Source organism: Pelophylax lessonae, assembly GCF_965119305.1.
Source record: "Pelophylax lessonae genome assembly, chromosome: 4".
Taxonomy (NCBI): Eukaryota; Metazoa; Chordata; class Amphibia; order Anura; family Ranidae; genus Pelophylax; species Pelophylax lessonae.
In genome coordinates, this window is record NC_138771.1 from 219,284,782 (window position 1) to 219,312,070 (window position 27,289).

The 27,289-nt window shown below is 45.5% G+C and overlaps 1 protein-coding gene across 1 annotated transcript in view; it reads right to left on the reverse strand.

The window, feature by feature from the left end:
• Positions 1–21,631, reverse strand: part of LOC309551944 (ADP-ribosylation factor-like protein 8B-A) — an 80,409-nt gene extending 58,778 nt beyond the window's left edge. Inside the window, exon 1 of the mRNA XM_082252675.1 lies at positions 21,301–21,631. Within this exon, the coding sequence (XP_082108801.1) occupies positions 21,301–21,423 (123 nt within the window). The 5' untranslated portion in view covers positions 21,424–21,631. The remainder of the gene's footprint in view (positions 1–21,300) is intronic.
• Positions 21,632–27,289: the final 5,658 nt, after the last annotated feature.

Sequence of the window (27,289 nt, forward strand, 5' to 3'; positions counted from 1 at the left end):
TGGCTTCAATTTGTTAGTGTATTTAAATCTCTGCTCTTGTGCAAATCGCTGGATCAAGAACAGGCTAAGGTAAGCATTAAAGGGGGGGTTGCATGCAGTCCTGATTTTAGAACCACTTTAAGCTACAAGATAATAGAACTTTTGTTTTGGGGCTTAGTTATACTTTGAGGCCCCTTTCAGACTCATGGGTTGTAAAAGTTGCACAATTTTACTGCAATTTTTATTTGCCGCGATGTTGGCTGGACTTGAAGCAATGCTTATGAACCTCAAAAAGCATAAAAAAAAATTAAAAAAAAAAAAAAAAAAAAAAAAAGGGCCCAAAGTAGTGCAGGGACTACTTTGAAGTCATACAGATATGAACGGTACTCATTGAAAATCATGGAGTATAAAACTTATGAGACTTTGCAGTCCAAAGTCGCAGGACAAGTCGAAAAAGTGTTAAGGGGCCTAAACAAGTATACATTATGGAAGATCCAGACAAGGCTGTGCAAACTGTTAGCACTATATAAATCCTGAAATATAATAATAATAATAATAATAAATAATAATAATAATAATGCTCCTTGTGGTAAGGAATCACATTTACTTTTAACGAAAAACAGAACGGCATAAAAGTAAAGGGGCAATTCCCAGCATGAGAAATTATGGATTTGATGGGACTTTCAGAAGATAGCGAGATAGGATGATGTGCAATGAATTAAGTTACTATTCTCAAACATAATAAAGAAAGCAGGTTGGCGAGGGGGGGCAGTAAAATGTGGTGCTTCCACCACTGTAAACCCAACAAAGTGTACTATCTAGCTCAGGGCATCAGTTGTTTCAAATACACTGAGGCTCAACAAACAGCCCTGCCAAAAAGGTAGTCATGGATCAGAGGGCCCCAGAAAGACAGCAAAGGGCACCCCCAATTGGCCCAAAAAGGATGATCAGCAAGGAAAGGAAGGGAGGGGCATATGCAAGCAGGCAGGAAAAGCAGTGTTCAGATTTATAGGAAAACAGCACAAAACTCTACAAGTCATAATGTAGAAGCCAAGACATGGAAACAAAAGACAGCATCAAGCCTATTGTAGAAACACAGCAATAAGTGAAATAGGCCATACAGAAAATCCACATAAACCAATAACTTCCCTTCACTGATGTCAGACCAATGCAAGGTGGATTCCATTAACTGCGCTTTATCTTTGCTTCTTTCCCTGTCTTACCACAGCATGTCAAGCCACACGTGTTCATTTAAGTTCTGCACAGTGATTTTTTTCGTTTTGGATAGAGTAAGAAGAGGGTAACAAGTTTTTTGCCATCTGCATCTTCTTCTGAAGATTTACCTTCACTGTCCCATCACCATAATGAGAGGAAATCCCTCCAAGTGAGGGAATCCTTGGTGGTCACCAGAGCTAGTGTGCCCATTGACATTGGAAGATTTCCCCCTCTATCCCCTGTTGACAACCCAAAAGGTTTTACTTTCAGTGATAATCGTACTTTAGTTATACTTTAAAATGTAACAAAGAAAAATTACAAAGCAAAAAACAGAACAAAGCTCCTGATCAAAATATTCATTTAGCCACATCAATCACCCATGGCAGAGTTATACAATTGCTTCTGATCAAACATCTGCATGTTTTGGAGCGCTAATCGTAATGCAGATCCTTTATAAGATTTTTTTTTTTTTTTTAATAGAACATTTTGGGATATGACTGATAGGTTGTATTTTCAGTTCATACTTTTAATTCATACTTTTAGTGGATTGCAATGTGCAAAACAATAGTATATATGTTTGTTGCACGGTTTGACATTTTAAATCAATGATAAATCAATTGTACCTCGATCTATCACAAATTGCTACACATATGCCCACATATTATAAACACACACACCTTTCACATTATGGTAAATATTTTATTACATATATATCTTTTCATGTGACAACACTGAAGAAAACTTTGCTACAATGTAAAGTAGTGAATGTACAGCTTGTATAATAGGGTAAATTTGCTGTCCCCTCAAATAACTCAACACAGCCATTAACGTCTAAACCACTGGCAACAAAAGTGAGTACACCCCTAAGTGAATGTGTCCAAATTGTGCCCAATTAGCCCTTTTCCCTCTCCGGTGTCATGTGACTCGTTAGTGTTACAAGGTCTCAGGTGTGAATAGGGAGTAGGTGTGTTAAGTTTGGGGTTATCGCTCTCACGCTCTCATACTGGACACTGGAAGTTCAACATGGCACCGCATGGCAAAGAACTCGGAGGATCTGGAAAAAAAAAAAAAAAAATTGCTGCTCTACATAAGGATGGTCTAGGCTTTAAGATGCCAAGACCCTGAAATTGAGCTGCAGCAGGGTGGCCAAGACCATACAGTGGTTTAAGAGGACAGGTTGCACTCAGAACAGGCCTCGCCATGGTCGACCAGGGCATCCTATCCAGAAGTTATCTTTGGGAAATAGGTGTATGAGTGCTGCCAGCATTGCTGCAAAGGTTGAAGGGGTATGTGTGGGTCAGCCCGTCAGCGCTCAGACCAGACACCACACACTGCAACAAATTGGTCTGCATGGCTGCCATCCCAGAAGGAAGAATCTTCTAAAGATGATGCGTAAGAAAGCCCGCAAACAGTTTGCTGAAGACAAGCAGATTAAGGACATGGATTGCTGGAACCATGTCCTGTGGTCTGATGAGACCAAGATAAACTTATTTGGTTCAGACGGTGTCAAGCGCGTGTGGCGGCAACCAGGTGAGGAGTACAAAGACAAGTGTGTCTTGCCTACACTCAAGCATGGTGGTGGGAGAGTATGGACTAGGGTTGCATGAGTGCTGCCAGCACTAGGGAGCTACAGTTCATTGAGAGAACCATGAATGCCAACATGTACTGTGACATACGGAAGCAGAGCATCACCCCTTCCCTTCAGGGACTGGGCTGTAGGGCAGTATTCCAACATAATGAAATGTATAATGTGGCGATTGGTATCGGCGCTACCTTACAGTATAAAAACGTGACTACCCCAAAGTGTAGGTGAAGATATATAAGGGTGTCAGCAGAAAATGTTTATTTGTGAGGAAATTAAATGAGATAATACGTGTGTGTTTATTAAGTTTCAAATAAAAAACAAATATAGTGATACATGTGCAATATGCATATCAAAAACGGTGGAAAAAAATATATAATGGGGGGAGGGGGGGGGGGAGGGTGTTCCCACAACCACAAGTGTTATATCAGGTATATACTTATTCCTGATATATTTGTGCCACACAAGTATTGAAAAATAAACAGGTGCTGCTGTGCAGAGTTCGAAAATGACCACAACCACAAGTGTTATATCAGGTATATACTTATTCCTGATATATTTGTGCCACACAAGTATTGAAAAATAAACAGGTGCTGCTGTGCAGAGTTCGAAAATGACCACAACCACAAGTGTTATATCAGGACTTCCCTGATATATGTGCCACACATGTGCTAACAATAGGCAAAAGCTGCTGTGCAGAGTCCAAAGAGTCCACTAGGTGGCGTCTGCAATACGACCTGTGTAGCTGTATGGGGGGTCTCTTCTCCGTATTTGGGGGAGCACTTCCGAGCCGGTGGTCTGGTGCCCTAAATGCTCATAACGAAAGAAGGCCCCAAAGTGAATACATAATTCATACAATAGCGGCAAAAAAGCGCAGTACACTCACTGTTAAGATGATCTGGATCAGAGTAGACAAAAACAGTCCGCGCCGGGATGCTTCCGCGTTCCACGGCCGACAACCGGAAGTGACGTTGCACGTTCTAGACTCCGCCCTACGCGTTTCGTCAGAGGGACGTCAACTGGAGTGGCCGCTCCAGTTGACGTCCCTCTGACGAAACGCGTAGGGCGGAGTCTAGAACGTGCAACGTCACTTCCGGTTGTCGGCCGTGGAACGCGGAAGCATCCCGGCGCGGACTGTTTTTGTCTACTCTGATCCAGATCATCTTAACAGTGAGTGTACTGCGCTTTTTTGCCGCTATTGTATGGATTATCTATTCACTTTGGGGCCTTCTTTCGTTATGAGCATTTAGGGCACCAGACCACCGGCTCGGAAGTGCTCCCCCAAATACGGAGAAGAGACCCCCCATACAGCTACACAGGTCGTATTGCAGACGCCACCTAGTGGACTCTTTGGACTCTGCACAGCAGCTTTTGCCTATTGTTAGCACATGTGTGGCACATATATCAGGGAAGTCCTGATATAACACTTGTGGTTGTGGTCATTTTCGAACTCTGCACAGCAGCACCTGTTTATTTTTCAATACTTGTGTGGCACAAATATATCAGGAATAAGTATATACCTGATATAACACTTGTGGTTGTGGGAACACCCTCCCCCCCCCCTCCCCCCATTATATATTTTTTTCCACCGTTTTTGATATGCATATTGCACATGTATCACTATATTTGTTTTTTATTTGAAACTTAATAAACACACACGTATTATCTCATTTAATTTCCTCACAAATAAACATTTTCTGCTGACACCCTTATATATCTTCACCTACACTTTGGGGTAGTCACGTTTTTATACTGTAAGGTAGCGCCGATACCAATCGCCACATTATACATTTCACTTTCACCCTTGCACTTAAGGGTTGATTGGTGGCAGCTCACACCTTCTATTTATCTATCTGTCCCCTCATATATCTTTAATCCATAGCGCTGGTCATCCTCCCTTTACCATTCCAACATAATGACCCCAAACACACCTCCAAGACGACCACTGCCTTGCTAAAGAAGCTGAGGGTAAAGGCGATGGACTTGTCGAGCATGTCTCCAGACCTAAACCCTATTGAGCATCTGTGGGGCATTCTCAAAACGGAAGGTGGAGAAGTGCAAGGTCTAACATCCACCAGCTCTGTGATGTCATCATGAAGGAGTGGAAGAGGACTCAAGTGGCAATCTGTACAGCTCTGGTGAACTCCATGCCCAAGGGGGGGGGTTAAGATAGTGCTGGAAAATAATGGTGGCCACACAAAAACTTTGACACTTTGGGCCCAATTTGGGCATTTGCACTTAGGGATGTACTCACTTTTGTTGCCAGCGGTTTAGACATTCAGCCCCCGTTCACACTGGGGCGACCTGTGAGGAGACCTGGTCGCCTCACAGGTCGCCTGCCATACAGAAGCTATGGACCCGTTCTAATAGCAGCGACACAAGTCGCTCCGACTTAGAAAAAGGGTCCGGAGCTTCTTTGGGGCGACCCGGAGCGACCTGCATAGACTTCAATGTTATGAAGTCCGTGCCGGCCGCTCCGAGGTCGCGGGGCGAGCAGCGCGCCGCGACCTGTGAGGTCGCCCGGCAAAGTCGGGTCGCTGCAATGTGAACGGGGCCCAACAGCGGTGTGTTGTTGAGTTATTTTGAGGGGACAGCAAATGGACACAGTTTTGCAAGCTGTACACTCACTACTTTGCTACAATGTAAAGTGTCATTTCTTCAGTGTTGTCACATGAAAAGACAAAATATTTACAAAAATGTGGAGGGGAGTATTCACTTGTGTGATATAGATCATTTCATGGTTAAAGGTATCAGTCAGGAGAAGGGTACAAAAGAATTTCCAAGGCATTAGATATACCATGGAACACAGTCATCAAGTGGAGAAAATATGGCACAACCGTGACATAACCAAAATCTGTACGTCCCTCCTAAATTGATGAAAAGACAAGAAGAAAAACTGGTCAGGGAGGCTGCCAAGAAGCCTACAGCAACAAAAAGGAGCTGCAGGAATATCTGGCAAGTACTGGCTGCGTGGTGACAAAAATCTCCCGTATTCTTCATATGTCTGGGCTATGGGGTAGAGTGGCAAGATAAAAGCCTTTTCTTACTAAGAGAAACATCCCAAGACATGCTAAATTTTGAAAAAAAACAAAACATCTGAAGTCTCCCAAAAGCACGTGGGAAAATGTGTTATGGTCCGATGAAACCAAGGTTGAACTTTTTGGCCAGAAATCCAAAAGAGAGGTTTGGTGCAAAAACACGGATCACCACCAAAAGACCACCACAGGGAAGCATGTTGGTGGCAGCATCATGCTTCGGGGGCTGATTTCTTCAGCTGGAACAACCTTAGTCAAGGTAGAGGGAATTATGAAAAGTTCCAAACACCAGTCAATATTGGCACAAAACCTTCAGGCTTCTGCTAGAAGGCTGTACGTGAAGAGGAACTTCATATTTCAGCATGACAATGACCCAAAGCATACATCCAAATCAACAAAGGAATGGCTTCAGCAGAAGATTAAAGTTTTGGAATGGCCCAGCCAGAGTTCAGACCTGAATCCGATTGAAAATCTGTGGGGTGATCTGAGGAGGGCTGTGCACAGGAGATGCCCCTGCAATCTAAAGATTTGGAGTGTTTTTGCAAAGAGTGGGCAAATAGAGTAGGGCTCCTCCTACCAGGACAGGAAACACATTAACCCCACCAGATAAAAAGCGGTCCTCTTGGCGCCCCCCCCCCCCCCCCATTCAGTATTTCTCAAGAACTGTGGGACATCTATGCAAAACATATGTAGAATTAATATTATAAGGCATCACCAGGTGGGAATCTGGCTGTCCTGGAAGAGCTACAGGTAAGTCTAACTCAGCTTTTCTCAAGTCGTCTTCCAGGACAGCCAATGAGCAAGAACTTACCAGTCTAGGGAGGGACTGCTGCCTGGAGGACCTTTTGACCAAACGCCTGCTCCTGGGGAGAGGGTAGGTCCAGGCGATAACGTTGACAAAAGGTAGAAAAATTAGACCAGGTGGCCGCCTTATATTTGTTTCGGTGAGGCTCCAGCCCAGGACTCGGATAAGGCTCTTGTTAAATACGCATTGACAAATGGCAGAGACATTCATAACTCTATAGGCGTCAGCAATTATCTGCTTCATCCACCTGGCTATGGTGACCTTAGAGGCTCCATTACCCGTGTGTGTCCCTGAAAAAAAGTACAAAAAAAGGCCTTAGGATTTCCTAAAGGTTTTGGTAACCTCTAGGTATGCGAGAAGAACCCTTCCAAAATCCCCCCCAAAAAAAACCTGGATTTTTGTACTTACTGTAAAATCCTTTTCTCTGAAGTCCATTGACAGATGCAGCTCCATATCTTTTTGGACTATAGGGTTATGCTCCTCGCATCAGGGATAGGACACTAGGCAGGAACAAGCTTTACCACGCCTATGGGGGCTGTCCCTGCAGGCATAACCCCACACACTCTGCTACAGCTTCCAGTTTCATTGCAAGCAGTGTTTAGGAGACAAAAAAAAAAAAAAAATTTCACTCAAAATTAGAGGGGAGGGGGCTGGTGCTGCGTCTGTCAATGGACTTCAAAGGGATTTTACAGCAAGTACAAAAAATCCAGTTGTCTATCGTCCATTGACAAAACGCAGCTCCATATCTTCTTAGACCATAGGGACGTCCCAAAGCAGTATATGCATGAGGGGGTGGAAACAACAACGCAAAGAAGAACGTAATTCCCCCCCAAAGTAGCCAACCTGGTAACATGGAGCTCAACACACACACGCTTAGAGAGAACAAAAAAGGTTCTCTTTTAAAACAGCAGCCTGCAAAACCTTGCAACCAAAAGAGGCATCTGGGGATGCCAACACCTCTACTCTGTAGAATTATGTAAATGTATGCACAGACTACCAACTTGCCGCCTTGAAAACTCACATCACTGACGCCCGATGAAGAAAAGCCCAAGAGGCACTCAGCGCCCTAGTAGACTGCACCTTCACAAGGAAAGGAGGAACCTGACCCTTTAATGAATAAGTCTCAACCACCATCTGCCTGATTCATATGGATATGGTTGCAGCAGACACAGCCAATCCTTTACGAGGTCCCTTGGTAAAGGACAAAAAGAGCATCTGATTTTCAGAAAGATTCAGTAGCTGCCAGGTAAAACCCTGATCGCCCAAACCAAATCCAAAGAATGCAAGGCAATTTGCTTGGGGACAGAGTGAAGGCAGCACAATGTCTTCAGTCAAATGAAAATCAGAAACCATACCTTAGGAAAAAAAGACTGATTAGGTTGGAGTACCACCTTATCTCTGTGGACCACCAAATAAGGGGAGCAGCAGGACAACGCCGCCAATTCAGACAGACACTATGCGGGCAGAAGTGATAGCCACCAAAAATGCAACCTTCTGAGACAAAGCAAGCAGAGAAATCTCCCCAATGTTCTCAAAGGGAGGTTTTTGAAGAACAGATTAATACCAAATTAAGATCCCATGGAGGTAGCAGGGAGAGTCTGAGGAGTCAAATGGCATACTCCCTCAATGAAAGTGCGAATCAAGGCATTCATAGCCAACGGGCGTTGGAAATATATAGCCAAAACCGACACTTGGCTTTTGATTGTGCCCAAAGCCAACCGCTGTTCAATCCCTTTTTGCAGAAAGGTCAAAACCCTAGCTACTGAAAACAAGCGAGGGTGCGCGATTCACTCCATGAAATGTATGATTTCCATGTACGATGATAGAGCTTACTGGCAGTCGACTTCCAGGCCTTCAAGAGTGTAGGAAGAGTCAGAAAGACCCCCATCTCTCAACATCTGGCTTTCAACAGCCAAGCCATTAAAGCCAGCGACTGTAAAGCAGAATGGAAGATCGGCCCTTGAGACAGCAGATCCTCCCTCAGAGGAAGTCTCCCAAGGAGCATCGGCGACCAACCTTACTAGGTCTGCATACCAACACCGACGAGGCCAGTCTGGGGCCACCAGAACAACCGGAATCCCTTCCACCTCTATCCTGCGTTGAAGCCTCGGCAGGAGTTTCAGCGGAGGATCCCAACCTCAAGGAGCCACCAGTGCATCTGTGGCATCGGCCAAAGGATCCCGAGACCTGGCTACAAACCTCAACCTTCTTGTTGAGATGAGAAGCAAATAGATCGACCTCGGGTGTCCCACACTGGACACGGGAGTAAAAAAAAAAAAAAACACACCTCAAGATGGAGACCATTCCCCTTGATCCAACACCTGACGACTCAGGTAATCCGCTTGCCAGTTCCACATACATGGAATGTGCACAGCAAAAAAAAAAGGGCCGGAACAAACTTCTGCCCAAACCAGAATCTCGGTCACTTCTTTGGCGCCACCCTGATGATTGATGCAAGTCACAGCTGTGGCGTTGTCTGATTCGGATTCAATCTCGCAGGAGAGTAGTCCAGTAGCTCAGACGCAGCTTTATTGCTCTAAGCTCCGAAACATTGATCGGTATTTTTGACTCTTCTGTCCAGGTTCCCTGGGCACAGAGCTGTCCCAGCAGCCCGACAGGCTGGCGTCCATAGTCCCCACCGTCCAAAACGGCAGGAAAGACTTGCCCTGGCACAGCGCCAGCTACTGAAGCCACAAACAGAGCAGACTGTTGTGGCTTAACCAAATCAGGATCCTTGTTCCATTTGACAAGAATCTCCCTTTGTAAAGGTCTCATGTGAAACTGAGGTAATGGAACCGCCTCAGAAGGTTGATACCAACAGACCCAAAGCCCGCATGCAAATCCGCAGAGAGGACAGATTGTTTGCCAACAGCAACCAAATCCCCCCATGCAACTTCTGTAGCTTGGCCGGGGGAAGAAAGACCCTTGCCAAAGCGGAATCCAGAGTCAGGCCCAGATAGTCCAGCCTCAAAGAGGGTATCAGGGTGGATTTCTTGAAATTGATATTCCACCCAAACTCTTGCAGAGTTCCGACAGTGAGCGGCAGATCACCCAACAGGGCTGCATGAGAGTCCGCTCTCAAAAGGAGATCATCCAGGTACCCCAGTACCACAATCCCCCGTTGGAGCAGTAATGCCAACACCAGGGCCAGTACTTAGTAAAAAAAAAAAAAAAACCTGGTTGCGGAGGCAAGACCAAAGGGTAACGCCACAAATTGATAATGCTCTTCTGCAACGGCAAAGCGAAGAAATCGCTGATGCCCAGCGTAGATAGGGATGTGTAGATATGCGTTCTTGATATCTATGGAGGCCAAGAAGTCTCCCAGGTGCAGGGACGCCACTACCGTGCGAATGGATTCCATCCGAAACACTGTACCCACACAATGCGGTTCAGAGCCTTGAGATCCAGAATTGGACGCACCTTGCCATCTTTTCTGGGCACAGTAAACAGGTTTGATAAAAACCTTGAAAGCGTTTGAGAGGCAACTGGCACAATCACTCTTTGTGCAAGCAGAACTTGTACCGCCTCTTGTAGATCCCTTAACTGGTCTGGAGATTGGAGGGGGGAAAGAACCTGTCCGACGGTCGAGACCAGAATTCGATCTTGTACCCTGATCAGATCAGTTTGCGAACCCATTTGTCCTGAATCAGGGAAGTCCATGGCTCCGGAAAGAAGCGAAGACGTCCCCCCACCCCAGAAGCGGGTGAGGGCACCCCTTCATGCAGACAAAGATTTGTCTGCAGAACCAGACTGGCCGGTTTTGGATTTACCTGACCATGGCTTCTTGGAACCCCCAGAGGACCTGAATGGCTTTCCTTTTTCTTGCGACCTGGAGGTAAGAAAAAGCTGCCTATGAGCAGTGAAGGAAGGCCCCCCGCTTATGACGTGGCGCTTTGCCTTTAGATGATTGAGGGAGAAGAGTAATTTTCCCACCCGTAAGCCCTTTGATCAGTTCATCCAGAGAAGATCCAAACAACCTCTCTCCCGTAAAGGGTAGGTCCGTCAAGGCTTACTTTGTAGCCTGGTCCGCCGACCAGCTTTTTAACCACACCATGCGTCTAATGGAAATCCCCACTGCAGACACCCTGGCCACTAGGGGTGGGGCCGCATGTAAGGACGCATCACACGAAAACAAGGGCTTGAGCCATCTAGTTCAGGAGCTCAATCAGAGCTGGAGGAATCTATTCAGATTCTAAGTTCCCCTTAGGTAACTTTTTCCATTCAGTGACAGTGTCTGACACCAGTACGTTCAGAAAAATTGGTTTTCGAGTAGGGAACCCGCCAAGAGGTGTAGATGGCAGGACAGAGACTCCACCCATCTATGCACGGAGTCGGTAAAAGCCGGGGATTCCTCCACCTGAACTACAGTAGAGACTTATTTAAATCTGGAAACCTGGTGATACACCTTCGGTGGCACGGTCTATCGAGTGGAAACCGCCTTTGCAAAGGGGTAACAGCGTTTAAAGCGCTAGGGCACCACTATCATGTTCTTGATGCGCCGCCATTGTTCATTTACAATATCAAAATGCTCCAGACAAGGAAACACCTTGTCTAACTTCTGGGCTTTGCAGAAGCCAAAAGACACCTGCGTACCCGACACTGTAGATTCCTCTGCCATTTTTAAAGTTTCCCGCATGGAACGGAGTGCTTCCACCATCAGAATGCAAGGACACAGATCCATCAGGATGGGGGGCATCGGTGGCGGCCATATCTGCCTCAGAACAGAATCTGAGGATACCACCAATGCAGGTGAAGGTGGATGTTTGCGGCTATCAATACGTTTGAACACAAAATCTACCTTTGACACCAGGCTTTCAAGAACTGCTGTAAAAGCAGACAGACTGTGACCCAGAGGGCTCTGCAGCCACACTGAGGGGGTCTGCAGGTGAAACACTGTCCTGGGACTCCACTTTTCACTGATTAAAAATATTGCAGTGTCACTTTAAAAAGATTGCAAATCGCGAACTTAGCACCGCACTAGCGTTATCACAAATCCCAATCCAGTACAGAGTGAGTAGGGAAAACCTACAGGGGACCCCAAAAACATTACCCAACCTCTCAGGAGGCTTGCTGGAAACGTTCTGTGAAACAGAAAGCAAAAATGTTCTGACACATGAAACACACAAATGGAAACAGAAGAAATGCCTGGGTCATTGCTAGATTAAACTGTGCTATGCCTGCTGCCTGTCCAGCGAACTGGACCACAAGAAAATGGCCGCCCTATGCATTCCTATGGGGAACTAACAGAAAATGGCTGCCCATACATGTCAATGGAAAATAATGAGCACAAAAACCCTGAGACTGCTAGAGGAGTGGGGGGGACAGCATTACTAACCATACCACGGTACAAGGTGGGCACCAATCCAAACAGACCTCCTACCCGGGGTGGGGGATGCTGCCAGCCAGGGGGTACATTGCAACTCAGGGCGTTCCAGGTCTTTATTTCCCAGCGAGACGGTCCACTCGTGGGCTCGTCCCCATCCTTTGGGGCTCTTTCATGGCGAGGCCTAGTGCTGGACTATAACCTGCTCACGCTCGCTGACCAGGATAGGAGACCTTAAGGATCTAGATTATCCAGTCCGAAACCTCAGCCAGCTGCTGCTTGTAGTTCTCCAGGAACTCTTAAAAAAAAAAAAAATTACAGAAACAAACTGGAAGCTGTAGCAGAGTGTGTGGGGTTATGCCTGCAGGGACAGCCCACATAGGCGTGGTAAAGCTTTTTCCTGCCTAGTGTCCTAGTCCTGATGGGAGGAGCATAACCCTATGGTCTAAGAAGATATGGAGCTGCGTCTGTCAATGGACAATAGAAAAATCCCTCTCATTTTTAGGAAGATTACAAAACGGTAAATAGCACAGTATCCTGTGCTCTATGAAAGGAAGTGGCTACCTTTGGGAAAACCCCAATTGAGAGAGCCCGCAATTGGCTGACCCAGGCTTTTCCAAAAAGGGAGTACTTGAGGAAAACACTAATGGCTGCAGCCTAGAGCTGCACGATTCTGGCCAAAATGAGAATCACGATTTTTTAGCTTGGAATAAAGATCGATTCTCTCACGATTCTCTGTGTAACAAAAAAAAAAAATTGGGATAACTTTACTGTTACGTTTTTTTTTTTTATTCATTAAAGTCTATTAATTGCGTTTGAAAGACTGCTGCGCAAATACAGTGTGACATAAAATATTACAACAATCGCCATTTTATTCTGTAGGGTCTCTGCTAAAAAAATATATAAAATGTTTGGGGGTTCTAAGTACTTTACTAGCAAAAAAAAAAACTGATTTTAACTTGCAAGCAACAAGTGTCAGAGAAAGGTCTAGTCTTTAAGAGTTTAAACTTCCTTTCTCCCTGGCAGAGGGAAGGAAAAGATACAATGTAATCATTTTTGTTTATAGTTACTGGGAGACTTTAATGCTGATAGGCATTTGCCTGGAGGCTTTTTTTTTTTTTTTCACAGCTGTTCTCTCTGCTATGCAAAGAATCAGCAAATGTTAGGTTTAGATCGTCAGGGGGGGTGAATCGAGATTGTGATTTTCATACGATTAATCGTGCAGCTCTACTGCAGCCTGAACCTTTAAAATACTAGGGGATATACCCTTGTCAGCACCATCTTGAAAAAATTCAAGAATAGATGGAACATTGGGAGAAAATCTTCAATTTTCAGACAACCAAGAGTTCCATTTCTTCCAAATTCTGGAGTATAAAGCTCTTTCGACAGGCTTCCGCAAATTAACTAGGGTCTTGACAACCTTGTTCGAGAACCCCTGGGGCTTAGTAACTGCTCTTCAGATACCAAGCTGTTAAGTTTAAAGATGCCACCTGAGGATGGGATACCGGACAACAGGTCCTGTCTCATAGGGAGAGTCACTGGAGGTTTTGAGGCTAGGGCCTGCAGGAGTGAAAACCATGGCCTTCTGGACCAAAAGGGGGCTATCAGGATCAAATTGGTTCTTTCCAGAAGAAACTTCCAAAGAACTTTTGGGATTAGTCTGATAAGAGGGAAGGCTTTAGCAAAGGCTGAATGACCAGGGATTCCTAAAAGCGTTGATCCCTAGAGACTGATCCCTTGGATTCAGGGGAAAAAAAAAAAAAAAATCATCTGTCTTGCTGTTAGTTTGGGCTGCAAACAGGTCCATCTCCAGGGAACCCCACCTGCTAGCAATCTCAGTAAAAATTTCCGGGTTGAGGGACCAATTGTCCCGAAACACATGGTAGCAGCTGAGGTAATCTGCCAAACAATCCTGAGTTCCTTTCAGATGAAGTGCTGAAATGGAGGCTAGATTCACCACGGCCCAAGATAAAATCTTTTGGGCTGTGAATTGTAAAGTCTAACTTCTTGTAACCCAGTTTGTTGAGGTACGCTACTGTTGCAATTTGTCGGATCAAATCTGCAGATGGTGACCACTGACCTCTGCATGAAAAACCGCTAAGGCCCTCTGCACTGCCAGAAGCTCTCTTTGATTTGAGGATGCTCTTGCTTCCCCTGGGGACTATTCTCCCTGCGCTATCTCATTGTGTAGATGGGCTTCCCATTCATAAGAGCTTGCATCCGTCGTTATGAGATATTGGAATTTCCCAGTCCAGCCCTAGGCCAGGTGAAGTGGCAACCTCCACCACCACACGGTTCTCTTTACCTTGGAGGGAATCATACCTTCAAAGAACTTGGAGACCCGTCTAGTTTCTGATGCGACTGCCACTACTAGAAGGATGTCCAGGTAGAGGATGATCATAATAAAGTTTTGTCTTAACTAGGCCAACGCTTCCTCCAGGACCTTTGTAAAGATGCGTGGGAATGAAGGGCAGCGCTTGGAACTAGGGATGCACCAATCCGACTTTTTTGGATCCGATACCGATATCTGGCGTTGTGAAATCGCTGATACCGATCCGGAGCTACACACAAAGCAAGCAGCTGCAGTACAGAGCAAAGCCGCTGCGCATGTGTGTGGTTCCTCCATTCACAGGCGGAGTGCATCTGATATCACTCCGCCTGTGAGCCGGACCTATACAGGAAGTAGCGGCTCCCATCCCATAATACTACTGCACCCAGTAAGGGATGGCTGAGCCGTTACTCAGCAAAAACAGGATCGGCCAGTGGATCGGTCAAGGTTACCGATCCATCAAAAATGGCCATATCGGCGCCGATATCCGATTCGAATATCGGATCGGTGCATCCCTACTTGGAACTGAAAATTACGGATCTCTGATCCCAATTTTACAGCTAGTCGTAAAATCTTTTCGTATGCTGGGTCAATAGGGATGTGCAAGTGGGGATCCTTAAGTCCAGCGCTGCCATAAAGCACCCTGGGTAAAGCAGATACTGTATGGAAAAATATTGATTATATGCAAAAGAGTTTGTATTTGATCAAGTGATTTAGAGAACGAAGGATCAATATCAGGCGGCATTTCCCCAAGGCCTTTTTTAACACAAAGATACGGGAGTAAAAACCCCTGCCCTCGCAACCAGAACGTTCTGATCTACCAAGTCTCCTATTTGGAGACCCAAGGCAGTTGCTTTTACTCAATCTCTAGGCAGGCTGGTGCTAACAATCTGGCGGCTGGGAATCAAATTCCAGTCTAGTCGCCAGATCCAAAATAAAAGGGCTTGAAGTGATGATGATCCCTGTCCACTCTGGGAGGAAGGCACTTAATAGTCCTCCCACTCTGCGACAGGAGTCATTGAAGTTTGGTGGGCTGTGGAGGAGGGTTAAATAAGATCACCCCTCCCCACCTCTGCCTTTGAGGCCTGTCCAAGGCTTCTTGGGTCTGGCCTCCTCTCGTGGAACCTGTTGCCTGCCCCCAAAACCCATTTTCAGGGAGAAGGATTCTTTTTCTTTTCTGGGAACAACTTTCTGTCAGCCGTATGCTCCAGAGCTTCTTGTAACCCGGGGCCAAAAAGATAGTCACCCACTAGGGGAAGACCACACAGATGCAACTTAGAAGAGGAGTCTGCTGACCATGTCTTAAGCCAGAGATTTCTTCTGGCCGAACTAATCAAAGCCAAGATCCTAGCTGCCATCCTAATCGACTCACCCGAGGAATCAGCCAGAAAACCTACTGCCTGGAAAAAATGTAATGATCTGGTCCCTTGCTGTCCCGGCAGACAGCAGAGTCTGTATCTGTGCAAGCCAGAACTCATGGTTTCTGGCTACACAAGTAGACGCTTAAGCCCATGTAAGACCCATAATGGATGCCTCCCAGGCCCTGTGTAAAAGGATATCCCCCTCTTATCCATGGGGTCTCTAAGGGTACCCTTGTCATCAAAGGCTAGATCCATATTTTATGGAAATTTTTGAGAGGCGCATCCAACTTAAGATACTCGTTTCAAGGCTGCACCGTGTTATCAAAAAGGAAACCTTTTCAGGTAGCTTGGAAGAAAAAAAAAAAAAAAAAAAGGTTTCCTCTCAGTATTCTCCCATTCTAATTTGTATATAGAAGAGAGCTGTGCACAGGAAAAACCCTGGCCTTCTTATGCATTCCTTCATACATAACATCATGCTTTGACAATTGCATCTTCTCTTCAATTTCAAGCGTGACAGATAGCTTGTAACAAATCATCAACATCAAATCATCAACATCTTCTAGTGATAACTTGTACCTAGAGCCCCTGACAGATTCCCCATCCTTAGACTCTTCCCTTGATCCTGATTCTTCCTGTCAGATATGGGGAGACCTAGTCTACACTTCTGGTTCCTCACTCCCTGCACCCTGTGGCAGAGCTCCAGCCAAAATGGCAGTCCTATCTGAGACCTGACTGAGTAGGAGTCTGCATCTTGTCAATCAGGGTTTTGAAGGAACTGAAGGAAGAGTAAAGCTCATCTCTAACTTAAGTGAGCATCTTTTGAGAGGATATACTGGGTCATCTTCCGCTAACCTGTCCATGCACATGCGGCTAACCACTTTACTCCATGAGGAGCTTAGCTTTGCCCCGCAAACTGCACATTTCCTCTTGGGTGGTTGCACCTGGACCTTGTCCAGAGCCTTTGCCTGCAATCAGAACACAAAAAAAAAAAAAAGAAGACCTAGTTTGAGAATCAGGCCACGCAGTTCTCCAAAACACACTCCAGTGCAAGAGAGGAAAGGTGCTCCTGCAGGATTTATATTCAAGCCCCAGGTCCATTTGGAGGTATGGATGTACCATTATGGCGTTGGAGGAAATAAACTACAAGAGCATAACGTCACCACACTTGTGCTCCTTTGAGGCTCTGAGTCCCTCTGAGTGGCGGCAGATCTGTGAATGGATAATGTGAGCAGAGCCACGCACAATAGTGTCAAATTCAAAAACCGACAGAAGGCTGCAGGTAGAAGCACCCCATCACCCAGATATATGGGGGGCAGTTTAAGGATTGGGAGGGGTTGAGAATATGGCCCCGTTTCATGCTACAACCATATTTAAAAGACCCAGAAGTGAAGTAAGCCATTAGATCCATCTTCACATGTGTACATGTAAACCAGCAAGAATATGGTAGACCATGAAAACACTGAAGCAGTCAGGCCATATTTATACATCACATTGCCCTAGACACCCCTAAATGTTTTTATGTTTTGACTGCACTGCTTGGTGTGTCATAATAAAAGATACTTCCAAAATGCACTATTAAAGCAGACCTTCACTCCCTTTTCTTCTCTAAAGCAGAACTTTACCCATAACAACCTAATAAAAAATAATGTTCTTTAGTAAAGAACATACATTCCACATTATGCTACCACACCTAGTGTGAGCTGTAAATTGCCTCCAGCATTGCTCCCGTTTCTTCTTGCTGGAGGAGGCCATTTTGCTGATGCCCAGAGCCCCTGAACAGCAGTAAATCATAAAGCTGAACTAAACCCATTGATTTAACAGTTTAAAAAAAACAGTTACATTCCTGGAATGCCGGGATTGCTAATTGTAACATTTGCTTGCGTCTTCAACCAAAACTGTCAAACTACTAAATGGCTGGTGTCATAACTGATCACATTGTGCAGCCCTATGGCAGTTGCAGATCAAACAGAAGAAGCATCCTTGGCTGTAAAGGATAGGATGGTTTAATTTCATGTTAAGGCTGTCAGCAGATTGGCCTCTCCAAATTTAGCAGTCTCTAAATAAGGAGAGAAGGAGAGCAACTGAGCATGCGCAGAGCAGGGTGAGTGTATTTAAACAGTATAGACACTTTTAAAGCGGTTGTAAATCCTAAAAAATAAAAACCTGCAAGACAAAGGCATAATGAGCTAGTATGCATCGCATACTAGCCCATTATGTGTAACTTACCTTAGAACGAAGCCCTGACATGGACCCCCGGACATCGCTGCAGGCGCTGCCATGATCCCTCGCCGTCTCTTCTGGGTTCGGCGGCTCCGGCGCGGTGATTGGCCGGAAGAGACGGCTCCGGCGCGATGATTGGCCGGAGCCGCGATGACGTCACTCCCGCGCATGCGCGGGAGTGATTTTCCGGCAAGCTCCCGGCAAACTAATTGAAGGTCCCCCCGGACCTTCAGAGCACATGCGCCGCTCGCGCGAGCGGCTGCATGCACTGTAAATATCTCCTAAACCATGCCGGTTTAGGAGATATTATTTGTACCTACAGGTAAGCCTTATTATAGGCTTACCTGTAGGTAAAAGTGTCAAAATGCGGGATACTACCGCTTTAAGGTTTTACATAGCTATACCTACAAAAGATGACAGCCTGAAGTGATCTAACAGGAATTCGTTTTCAGACTTAAAGCGGAGTTCCAACCAAATGTGGAACTTCCGCTCATTTGCTTCCTCCCCCCCTCTGGTGCCAAATTTAGCACTGTTCAGAGGGAACGGGTACCTGTTTTTGACAGGTACCCTTCCCCCACTTCCAGGAACGGCACCGTGGCGAAGTAAGGACCCCTCCTCCGCCACTGAGCCAATCGCAGTAGGGACCCGCCCGTGAAGCCGCAAGACTTCACTGCCAGGTTCCCTGACCGGCAATGGCAGCGGGAGCACCCGACTGCCGATGGAAACATCGGCTGTGGTGCCAACATCGCTGGACTCCAGGACAGGTAAGTGCACTAATATAAAAAGTTAGTAGCTACAGTATGTGTAGCTGCTGACTTTTCATTTTTGGAGGGGGGGGGGGGGGAGGCTGGAACACCGCTTTAAAGTCCATCTTTAAAGAATCTTGCTCCTTCCCCATCCTTTAATTAAATTGCAGATATAGTATTTTTGGGATTGCACAACTTGCTCTATTACCTGTCTCACCTAGGCAAGAACGGCATTCCCCAGCCACCCAAAGCCTCCTGAGAAACTTACATTGCGCATCCCAGGAGGCTTCAAGGGGTACTGTAGAACACTGCACATGCGCTGTCATGTGTCATTAGGGAGTCAGCTTCAAGACCCAGAAGAGACAGCCAGCTCCTGATGACATAAGGGAAGAAGATGGAAACGTGCAACTCGTGTGCGGCAGCCTTTAGCACATAACAGCAGGGCAATGGTGGACATGGAATACCCAGGAAACTAGGTAAGGGGGGGGGGGGGGGGGGTCGAGGCTCCTCTTTACAGATTGCATGTGGTCTACTTTATATGTACATTTACCTTGGAAGTGTACAGACCACTATACATGAGAAAGGAGAAGTGGCGTTATTACTCCTGAACTATAAACAATCTTTGAACTCCTTGAAGCATCTCCTGCAGTTCTCTTGGTAAATGGTAAGTTCACCTTTGGAACATGTTACACACATATTTAAGATGGAACATGTGCCAGCCCCTGCCACCTCTCTCTGTGAAAATCAGGCAGGGGTTCGAAACCCCAGTTGTGTGGTCAGATTCTTGTGCATGAATAAACTACGGGTACCACCTGCCACCGCAGCAGACTTGCATTTTCAATGAACTGATCAGCACACCCATAGTTCTGTCACACTGCTTACAGCTCTGAAAACAACAGCCTATACAGAGCTCTGAGAAACAAAGCTGTAGGCAGTGTCTGCGGGATCCTAACAAATCACCTGTGATCTTCTGATCCCAGGTGCCATGCTGTCTAGGCTTCAGTTCTAAAATTTATTATTGCATATTTTTTTTGGCCTGCAAAAATGTACACATTTATTTTTTTTTTTTTATAAAAAGGTGAACTCGTCCTTTAGCTTCTTTGCACCGGCCACGCGCAAATATGCGGCCTCTCGGCGAATAGGCCTTGGCACCGAGCAGGCGCATATTTGCGTGCATTAGAGCAAATACAGCTGGGCTGAGAGCGCACACCCTTGGCGCAGTTACCGGCGGCTAACGGAAAGCTTCTTGGTACTTAATTAGGGATGATGGCCATCTGCATCTAGACACTCACGATCAGACACTTGTCAATGGAAAGCTTCTGATCGTGGTATGCGATTGGGAGCTTTTAGATCATGTTTCTGCTGATCATATGATCAGAAACCCCGCCTCCCTAAAAACTTAAAAGGGCCAGGGTAGCGCTGGCTCAAAGGGGTTAAAGCTGAATTCCAGGAATACATCTACTTTGTAAAAACCGCAGGGATACCACAAATTAAGTTTAATAAGGTTCCTGCCACCGCCTCGACTTATCTCTATTTTTCATATCTAACGGATTTATTGTGCTCCAGGGAGATAACTTCCAGAGCTTCATTGCTTCTCACTGTGGTCTTAATTCCTTCAAGAGTGTGTCCCTGGAACTACGCCTTGCCCTTCCTTCTGCCTATTCACAGAAGCCTTTGTATTATACAGATTAATTCACAAATTACAAAGGCCTCTGTGAATAGGCAGCAGAGGGGAGGGATGAGCAATCTCCATTTTCATATCTTAACAGATTTATTGTGCTCCAGGGAGATAACTTCCAGAGCTCCATTGCTGCTCACTGTGGTCTCAATTCCTTCAAGAGCAGTGTCCCTGGAACTACGCCTGGCCCTTCCTTCTGCCTATTCACAGAAGCCTTTGTATTATACAAATTAATTCAAATTACAAAGGCCTCTGTGAAAGGGCAGTAGAGGGGAGGGATGAGCATAGCTGCTGTGGGTACTACTCGTCCCTGACAGCCAGAGTGGGTATTCCAGGATTGTGGTAAACCTGTCACATATGAGTAATAGAAATAAGTCCCGGAAGTAACATGCCCTCAACTCAGGAGTTGCTTGTACATTGTGCAAAGTTGCTGAATTTCTGGGATTCAGAGTTCACCACAAATGTGGCTAAAAATTCTCCCTTGCAGTGGGGCTGCCCCAGGGCAGGCAGTAAAACACTTACCAGACCATCCGCTGACCCTACAGCACTCCAGCAGTGGACTGTCCCATGGTACCCTCATGTCCAATGCAGAGCTATGGTCCTGGCATCCATCTAGATGACATCCGGTGACCCTAGACTGCCAGGGCATGGGGGAGAGGAGTCTGCAGAGACATGGGCTGGGAGCACAGAGGAGCCTGCAGGAGGATCGGGCAATTACAAATGATTGCCCAAATCCCCCAGACTAAATGAGCCCAGGCACAGCCCCATCACAAGGGAGGAGTGGAAGGTCTCCTGGAGTTGCTGGTCCCCACACTGTGGTGAATGGAGCCCAGTGTACAGGAAGGGGCACAGAGCTTGGGAGGTGGGGCTCAGGTAGGTAGACAAGGAAGAAGAGCCTGGCACTGAGCACTCACACAAAGGGGGAGGAATGGGGGGATGGGCATTCTCTATAGGGATGGGAGTAGAAGACATATACAGGCCTAGCAGTCACACCGCACGGTAAGCACAGCTGGCTATGGTCCTTTACCGCTATGACGTTGACGAAGGTGGTCTTCCCCGAATACTGCAACCCGACCAGCGTCAGCTCCATCTCCTCCTTCCAGAACAGGGACTTGAACCAGTCCAGCAGCTTGTTGATGAGGACCAGCATGGTGCCGCCGAGGCAGGAGGACTGTAGACTGCTTAGTGCTGCTGAACGCGGCCGCTCCGACTCCCCGGAACCCTACGGCTGCTGCACAGTCCCAAGCGGCCGCCAGTCATATGACTAACGTGACGTCACGGCCCAACAGCACCCGGTGTGGCTTAGTAATAGCGAGTCAATAGAGGAAGGAGGCAAGGCACGGGACCCTGTCAGGTGACGGCGGGATCACATGATGCGTATTCACGCCCACTAACAGCAAAGGGCGTGCTTACAGGGTGACGTGATGGGTCATGGATGGGTTTAGTGTGCTGTACACATCGTATGTGTGAGCTACCCATGTACAGTGTATGAGCAGGAGATACATGAAAGCCAGGGGGAGTATTATTATTGTAGGATTAGGTGTGATAGGATTTATATAGCGCCATTACTAGTTTGCACAGCGCTTTACAACATGAGGGCAGACAGTGCAGTTACAATACAATTCAATACAGGAGGAGTCAGAGGGCCCTGCTCATTAGAGCTTACAATCCAGGAGGGAGTACATATTTAAGCTCCTTTTACACTTATGCGACCTAAAAGTCGTGTGATTTTGCGAAAAAAATTTTGCCGCGGTTTTGACTGGACTTAAAGCAATGCCCATGTCTATGGACCTCAAAACGGATTAACCACTTAAGCCCCGGAAGATTTTACCCCCTTCCTGACCTATTTTGCGATTCGGCACTGCGTGAATTTAACGGACAATTGCGCGGTCATGCGACGCTGTACCTAAACAAATTTGACGTCCTTTTTTTCCCACAAACCGAGCTTTCTTTTGGTGGTATTTGATCACCTGTGCGATTTTTTGATCATGCGCTATGAACAAAAAAAGAGCGTCAATTTTGCAAAAATAACAATATTTTTCACATTTTTTTATATGAAATTCCCCAAAAAAAAATGTAAAAATCAAAATTTTTTAACATTTTAGGCCAATTTGTTTTATGCTACATATGTTTGGTAAAAAAAATCGCAAAAAGCGTATTTTGATTGGTTATTGCAAGTTATTGCGTTTACTAACTAAGGGAAAGATTTTTGTAATTTTTGTTGTTTTTTTTTTTTTAACGAGTAATGGCGGCGATCTGCAATTTTTTTTCTGGGACTGCGACATTGCGGTGGACAGATCGGACCCTTGACTGACATTTTTGACACTTTTGGGGTACCAGTGACATTTTTGACACTTTTGGGGTTACCAGTGACATTACTGCAGTAATCAGTGCTATACATATGCACTGTTACTGTAAAAATGACACTGGCAGTTAACGGAGTTAACTTTATTGGAGAAGGAGGGGTTAAGTGTGTCCCTAGGGGCGTGTTTCTAACTGTGATTGGATGTGGCTTGAGGTGTAAGAACAGAGATCAACGGTCCTACATAGTAGAACCGTGTGATCTCCATTCTTACACAGGGAAGAATGACAGGCGGCTGTGTTTACATTAGCCGCCTGCCTTTCTTCCAGTGTAACGGACAATCGTGAGTGCCCGGCGGGCCTCCGGCGGCACACGCTCGCTCTCTAGAGCCTTACAGGCTAGCGACGTTTTGCCTGTGAGGGGCTGACCGCCGCAGTAAATAGTCGTGCGGCGGTCGGCAAGTGGTTAAAATCGACCCAAAGAAGTGCAGGTTATAGTTTGAAGTCATTGCGACTCGAAGTTGCACAGATATGAACGGTGCCCATTGGAAATCACGGAGTACGACTTGTCATGCGACTTTGCATTCTTAGCTTACCTTGACGGCAGAGTGGTGCGGTCATATGACGGTGCCCAGTTTAGACTAAATGGTGCACCCAAAGGGCACCATGTTCCTGTGACCCCGATCTCGGCAAAGAGCCACAGCTGTGGCTCTTTGCCCATGTGATCGGCTGTGTCCAATCACAGCTGATCACATACAGTGCTTTGCGAAAGTATTCGGCCCCCTTGAACTTTGCGACCTTTTGGCCAAGTCAAAGTCCAGACCTGAATCCAATCGAGAATCTGTGGAAAGAACTGAAAACTGCTGTTCACGAACGCTCTCCATCCAACCTCTCTGAGCTCGAGCTGTTTTGCAAGGAGGAATGGGCAAAAATTTCAGTCTCTCGATGTGCAAAACTGATAGAGACATACCCCAAGCGACTTACAGCTGTAATCGCAGCAAAAGGTGGCGCTACAAAGTATTAACTTAATGGGGGCTGAATAATTTTGCACGCCCAATTTTTCAGTTTTTTTTATTTGTTAACAAAGTTTGAAATATCCAATAAATTTCATTCCACTTCATGATTGTGTCCCACTTGTTGTTGATTCTTCACAAAAAATTACAGTTTTCTATCTTTATGTTTGAAGCCTGAAATGTGGCAAAAGGTTGCCAAGTTCAAGGGGGCCGAATACTTTCGCAAGGCACTGTATAAACAAGGAAGTGCCGTTTAGCGGCTTTTCCTTTCGTGAGTGTGAGGAGAGCTGTGGCATCTCCTCACAGGGAAGCCTTGTAAAGGTAATCAGGGCACTGATCCTCAGTGCCCTGATTACAATGCAACCCCAACAGTTCCACCTATCAGTGCCCATAAGTTATGCCAATCAGTTCTGCCTTTTAGTGCCGCCCATCAGTTCCCATCAGTGCCACCTACCATTACCCATAATTGCTACCTATCAGTGCTCATAAGTTATGCCAATCAGTTCGGCCTTTCAGTGCCACCCATCATTACCCATAAGTGCTACCTATCAGTGCATATAGGTTATGCCAATCAGTTCTGCTTTTCAGTGCCATCCATCACCCATCAGTGCCACCTATCATTGCCCATAAGTGCCACCTATCAGTGCCGCCTATCAGTTAAAATCAGTGCAGCCTCATCAGCGCACATCATTGTAGGAGAAAAATTACTTATTAACCACTTAAGCCCCGGAGGATTTGGCTGCTAAACGACCAGAGGGTATTTTGCGATTCGGCACTGCGTGACTTTAACGGACAATTGCGCGGTCGTGCGACGCTGTACCGAAACGAATTTGGCGTCCTTTTTTTCCCACAAACAGAGCTTTCTTTTGGCGGTATTTGATCACCTGTGCGATTTTTTGATCACGCGCTATAAACAAAAAAAGAGCGTAAATTTTGCAAAAATAGCAATATTTTTCCCTTTTTTTTATATGAAATTCCCCCAAAAAAAATGTAAAAATCAAAATTTTTTAATATTTTCGGCCAATTTGTTTTATGCTACCTATGTTTGGTAAAAAAAATCGCAAAAAGCGTATTTTGATTGGTTTGCGCAAAAGTTATTGCGTTTACTAACAAAGGGAAAGATTTTTGTCATTTTTGTTGTTTTTTTTTTTAACGCGTAATGGCGGCGATCTGCGATTTTTTTTGCGGTACTGCGACATTGCGGCGGACAGATCGGACCCTTGACTGACATTTTTGACACTTTTGGGGTTACCAGTGACATTTCTTTTTTTTTTTTTTTAACAGTTAAATTTTTATTTTATTGTTACACATATAAACATCACAAACATTCCAATACAATACATTACTCTGCACAAGGAATAGTTTTATCCGTACCTACTAACACACACAAAAAAAAAAAAAAAAAAAAAAAAAAAAAATTCTTAGGGAGAGGGAGGGAAGGGGAATGTCAATAAACCAGTTTAGAAACAAGGAGAGAAGAAAAAAAAAAAAAAAAAATTCTTAATTATAATAATAAGAGCCTACTTATATCATTATGGAACCGGTGACTTTAGCTCACCTACAGCGTCGATCCAGGCTGACCAGACTTTATCGAATTTTTTTGGACAGTTCCTACTACCGTATGTAAAACGGTAGAATGGGAGTGTCTTAGTAATGGCAACTATCCAGGATAATCGGGTGGGAGGTTCGGGTAACTTCCATCGCAAAAGGATTTCTCTCCTGGCATAAAACAGGGTATATGTAATGCACATTTTAGCATATTTATCCCCAGCCAGTTCTGTAAGGTTACTCAATAAAGTTACCTTTGGGTCCAAAGGAATCATAATGTCAAAGATTTCGCCAATAGTGTCCGTCACTTCTTTCCAAAAAGTTGCCAGGTCAGGGCACGACCAAACAACATGTAAGAATGTACCTATTTCATGCCCACATCTAATGCACAAAGGATCTTTCGTGGGGAATATCCTGGCAAGACGTTGTGGCGTATAATATGCTCTATGTAAGAATTTGAGTTGTATAAATCTGTCCCTAGCCGCTATCATTGAGGGGATATAATTATTAACAGAATCCTCCCACTCTTCAATAGTCAGATCTGGAATGTCCTCCTTCCATTTATTATAGGTTTTCTCAAGGGACTGACTATGATCTGTTGAGAGTATGGAGTATATAGCAGAGAGAGATTTCCCTATTACCTTAAAAGTTAACATTTTCTCCAAGGGGTCTGATTCCAGGACAACAGGGCCATGGAACTGAGCCCGCATAGCATGACTAAGCTGGCGGTAACGAAACCCCATGGTGGAAGGTAATGAATGGGTGGACTGAAGAGCATTAAAGCCTTGAAGTCTTCCATCTTTAATAACATGTTTCATAGTCACAATCCCTCTAGCAGCCCATAACTGTGGATCAGGGAGATGATATAAATGTTTTAAATTAGGATTACCCCACAACGGAGTGTGGGGGGATATATGCAATGGTGTGTTATATATCACCCGCGCCCGAGTCCATATCCGCAGGACAGTCTTCATCAGACTGGTTATTTGAGGATGTGCCTGTTCCCCCCGAAAAACAAGATTACTAAGGGCCGCATATGAACCCAATAGTGCTGCTTCTAGTGTAACTGCAGAATTAGTTTTGGGCTGAGAGAACCACCACCGGACCGTCACCAGGACAGCCGCCCAAAAATACAATTTAAAGTTAGGAAGCGCTAATCCTCCTCTTGCAAGAGGAAGGTATAGCGTGCGTCTTGCGACTCGTGGAGTACGCCCGGCCCATACAAAAGTTGTTATAATACTTTCTAATCTCGAAAAAAAGGTTCTAGTCATATCAATGGGGGAGTTACGGAAGAAATACAGAAATTTCGGAAGATAGTTCATTTTTATTAAGTTAATTCTGCCAACGGGGGACAAGGGAAGCATGCGCCAAGACGCGCACTTTTTATTTAATTGTGAAACTAAAGGGTCAATGTTATTTTGCTGATATACCTCCAGTGTTGGACCCACTTTGATGCCTAAGTACACCATATCCTGTACCCATTTCAACGGTGTATGAGTATCAATTAAAGATATCGATGGGTGTAGTGGAAAAAGGACGGACTTAGACCAATTATTATTTATACCTGAAAAACGGCCAAAGATGTCAAATAATTGTAAGGCCCTATGTAATGATGTGGATGCATCCGCCAAATAAATCAAGGTGTCGTCTGCATATAAAGACAACTTCTCTTCAATGACCCCCACCTTAATGCCTCGGACTTGTGGGTCCGCCCGCAACATAATCGCTAGCGGCTCCAAAGCCAAGGCAAACAAGGCTGGGGATAACGGACATCCCTGTCGGGTACCCCTCAATAGAGGGAATTTATCCGACAGAGATGTATTAGTACGAACTCTAGCTGTAGGGTTCTCATAGAGAAGCTTAATCCATGAGACGAAATTAGGGCCAAACCCGAAGCTAGATAAGATCTTCCAGAGAAATGGCCACTCAACAGAATCGAATGCTTTCTCGGCGTCGAGGGAGGCGACCACACCTGTTCCTCCCCCCGACGCCAAGGGGACGCCAATATGTGTGAACAATCTCCTGATATTGATATCAGTACCCCGCTCAGGTATGAATCCAGTTTGGTCAGGATGGATCAATCCTGTAATAACACTATTAAGTCGATTGGCCAAGACTTTTGAAAGGATCTTCCCATCAACATTTAATAAAGAG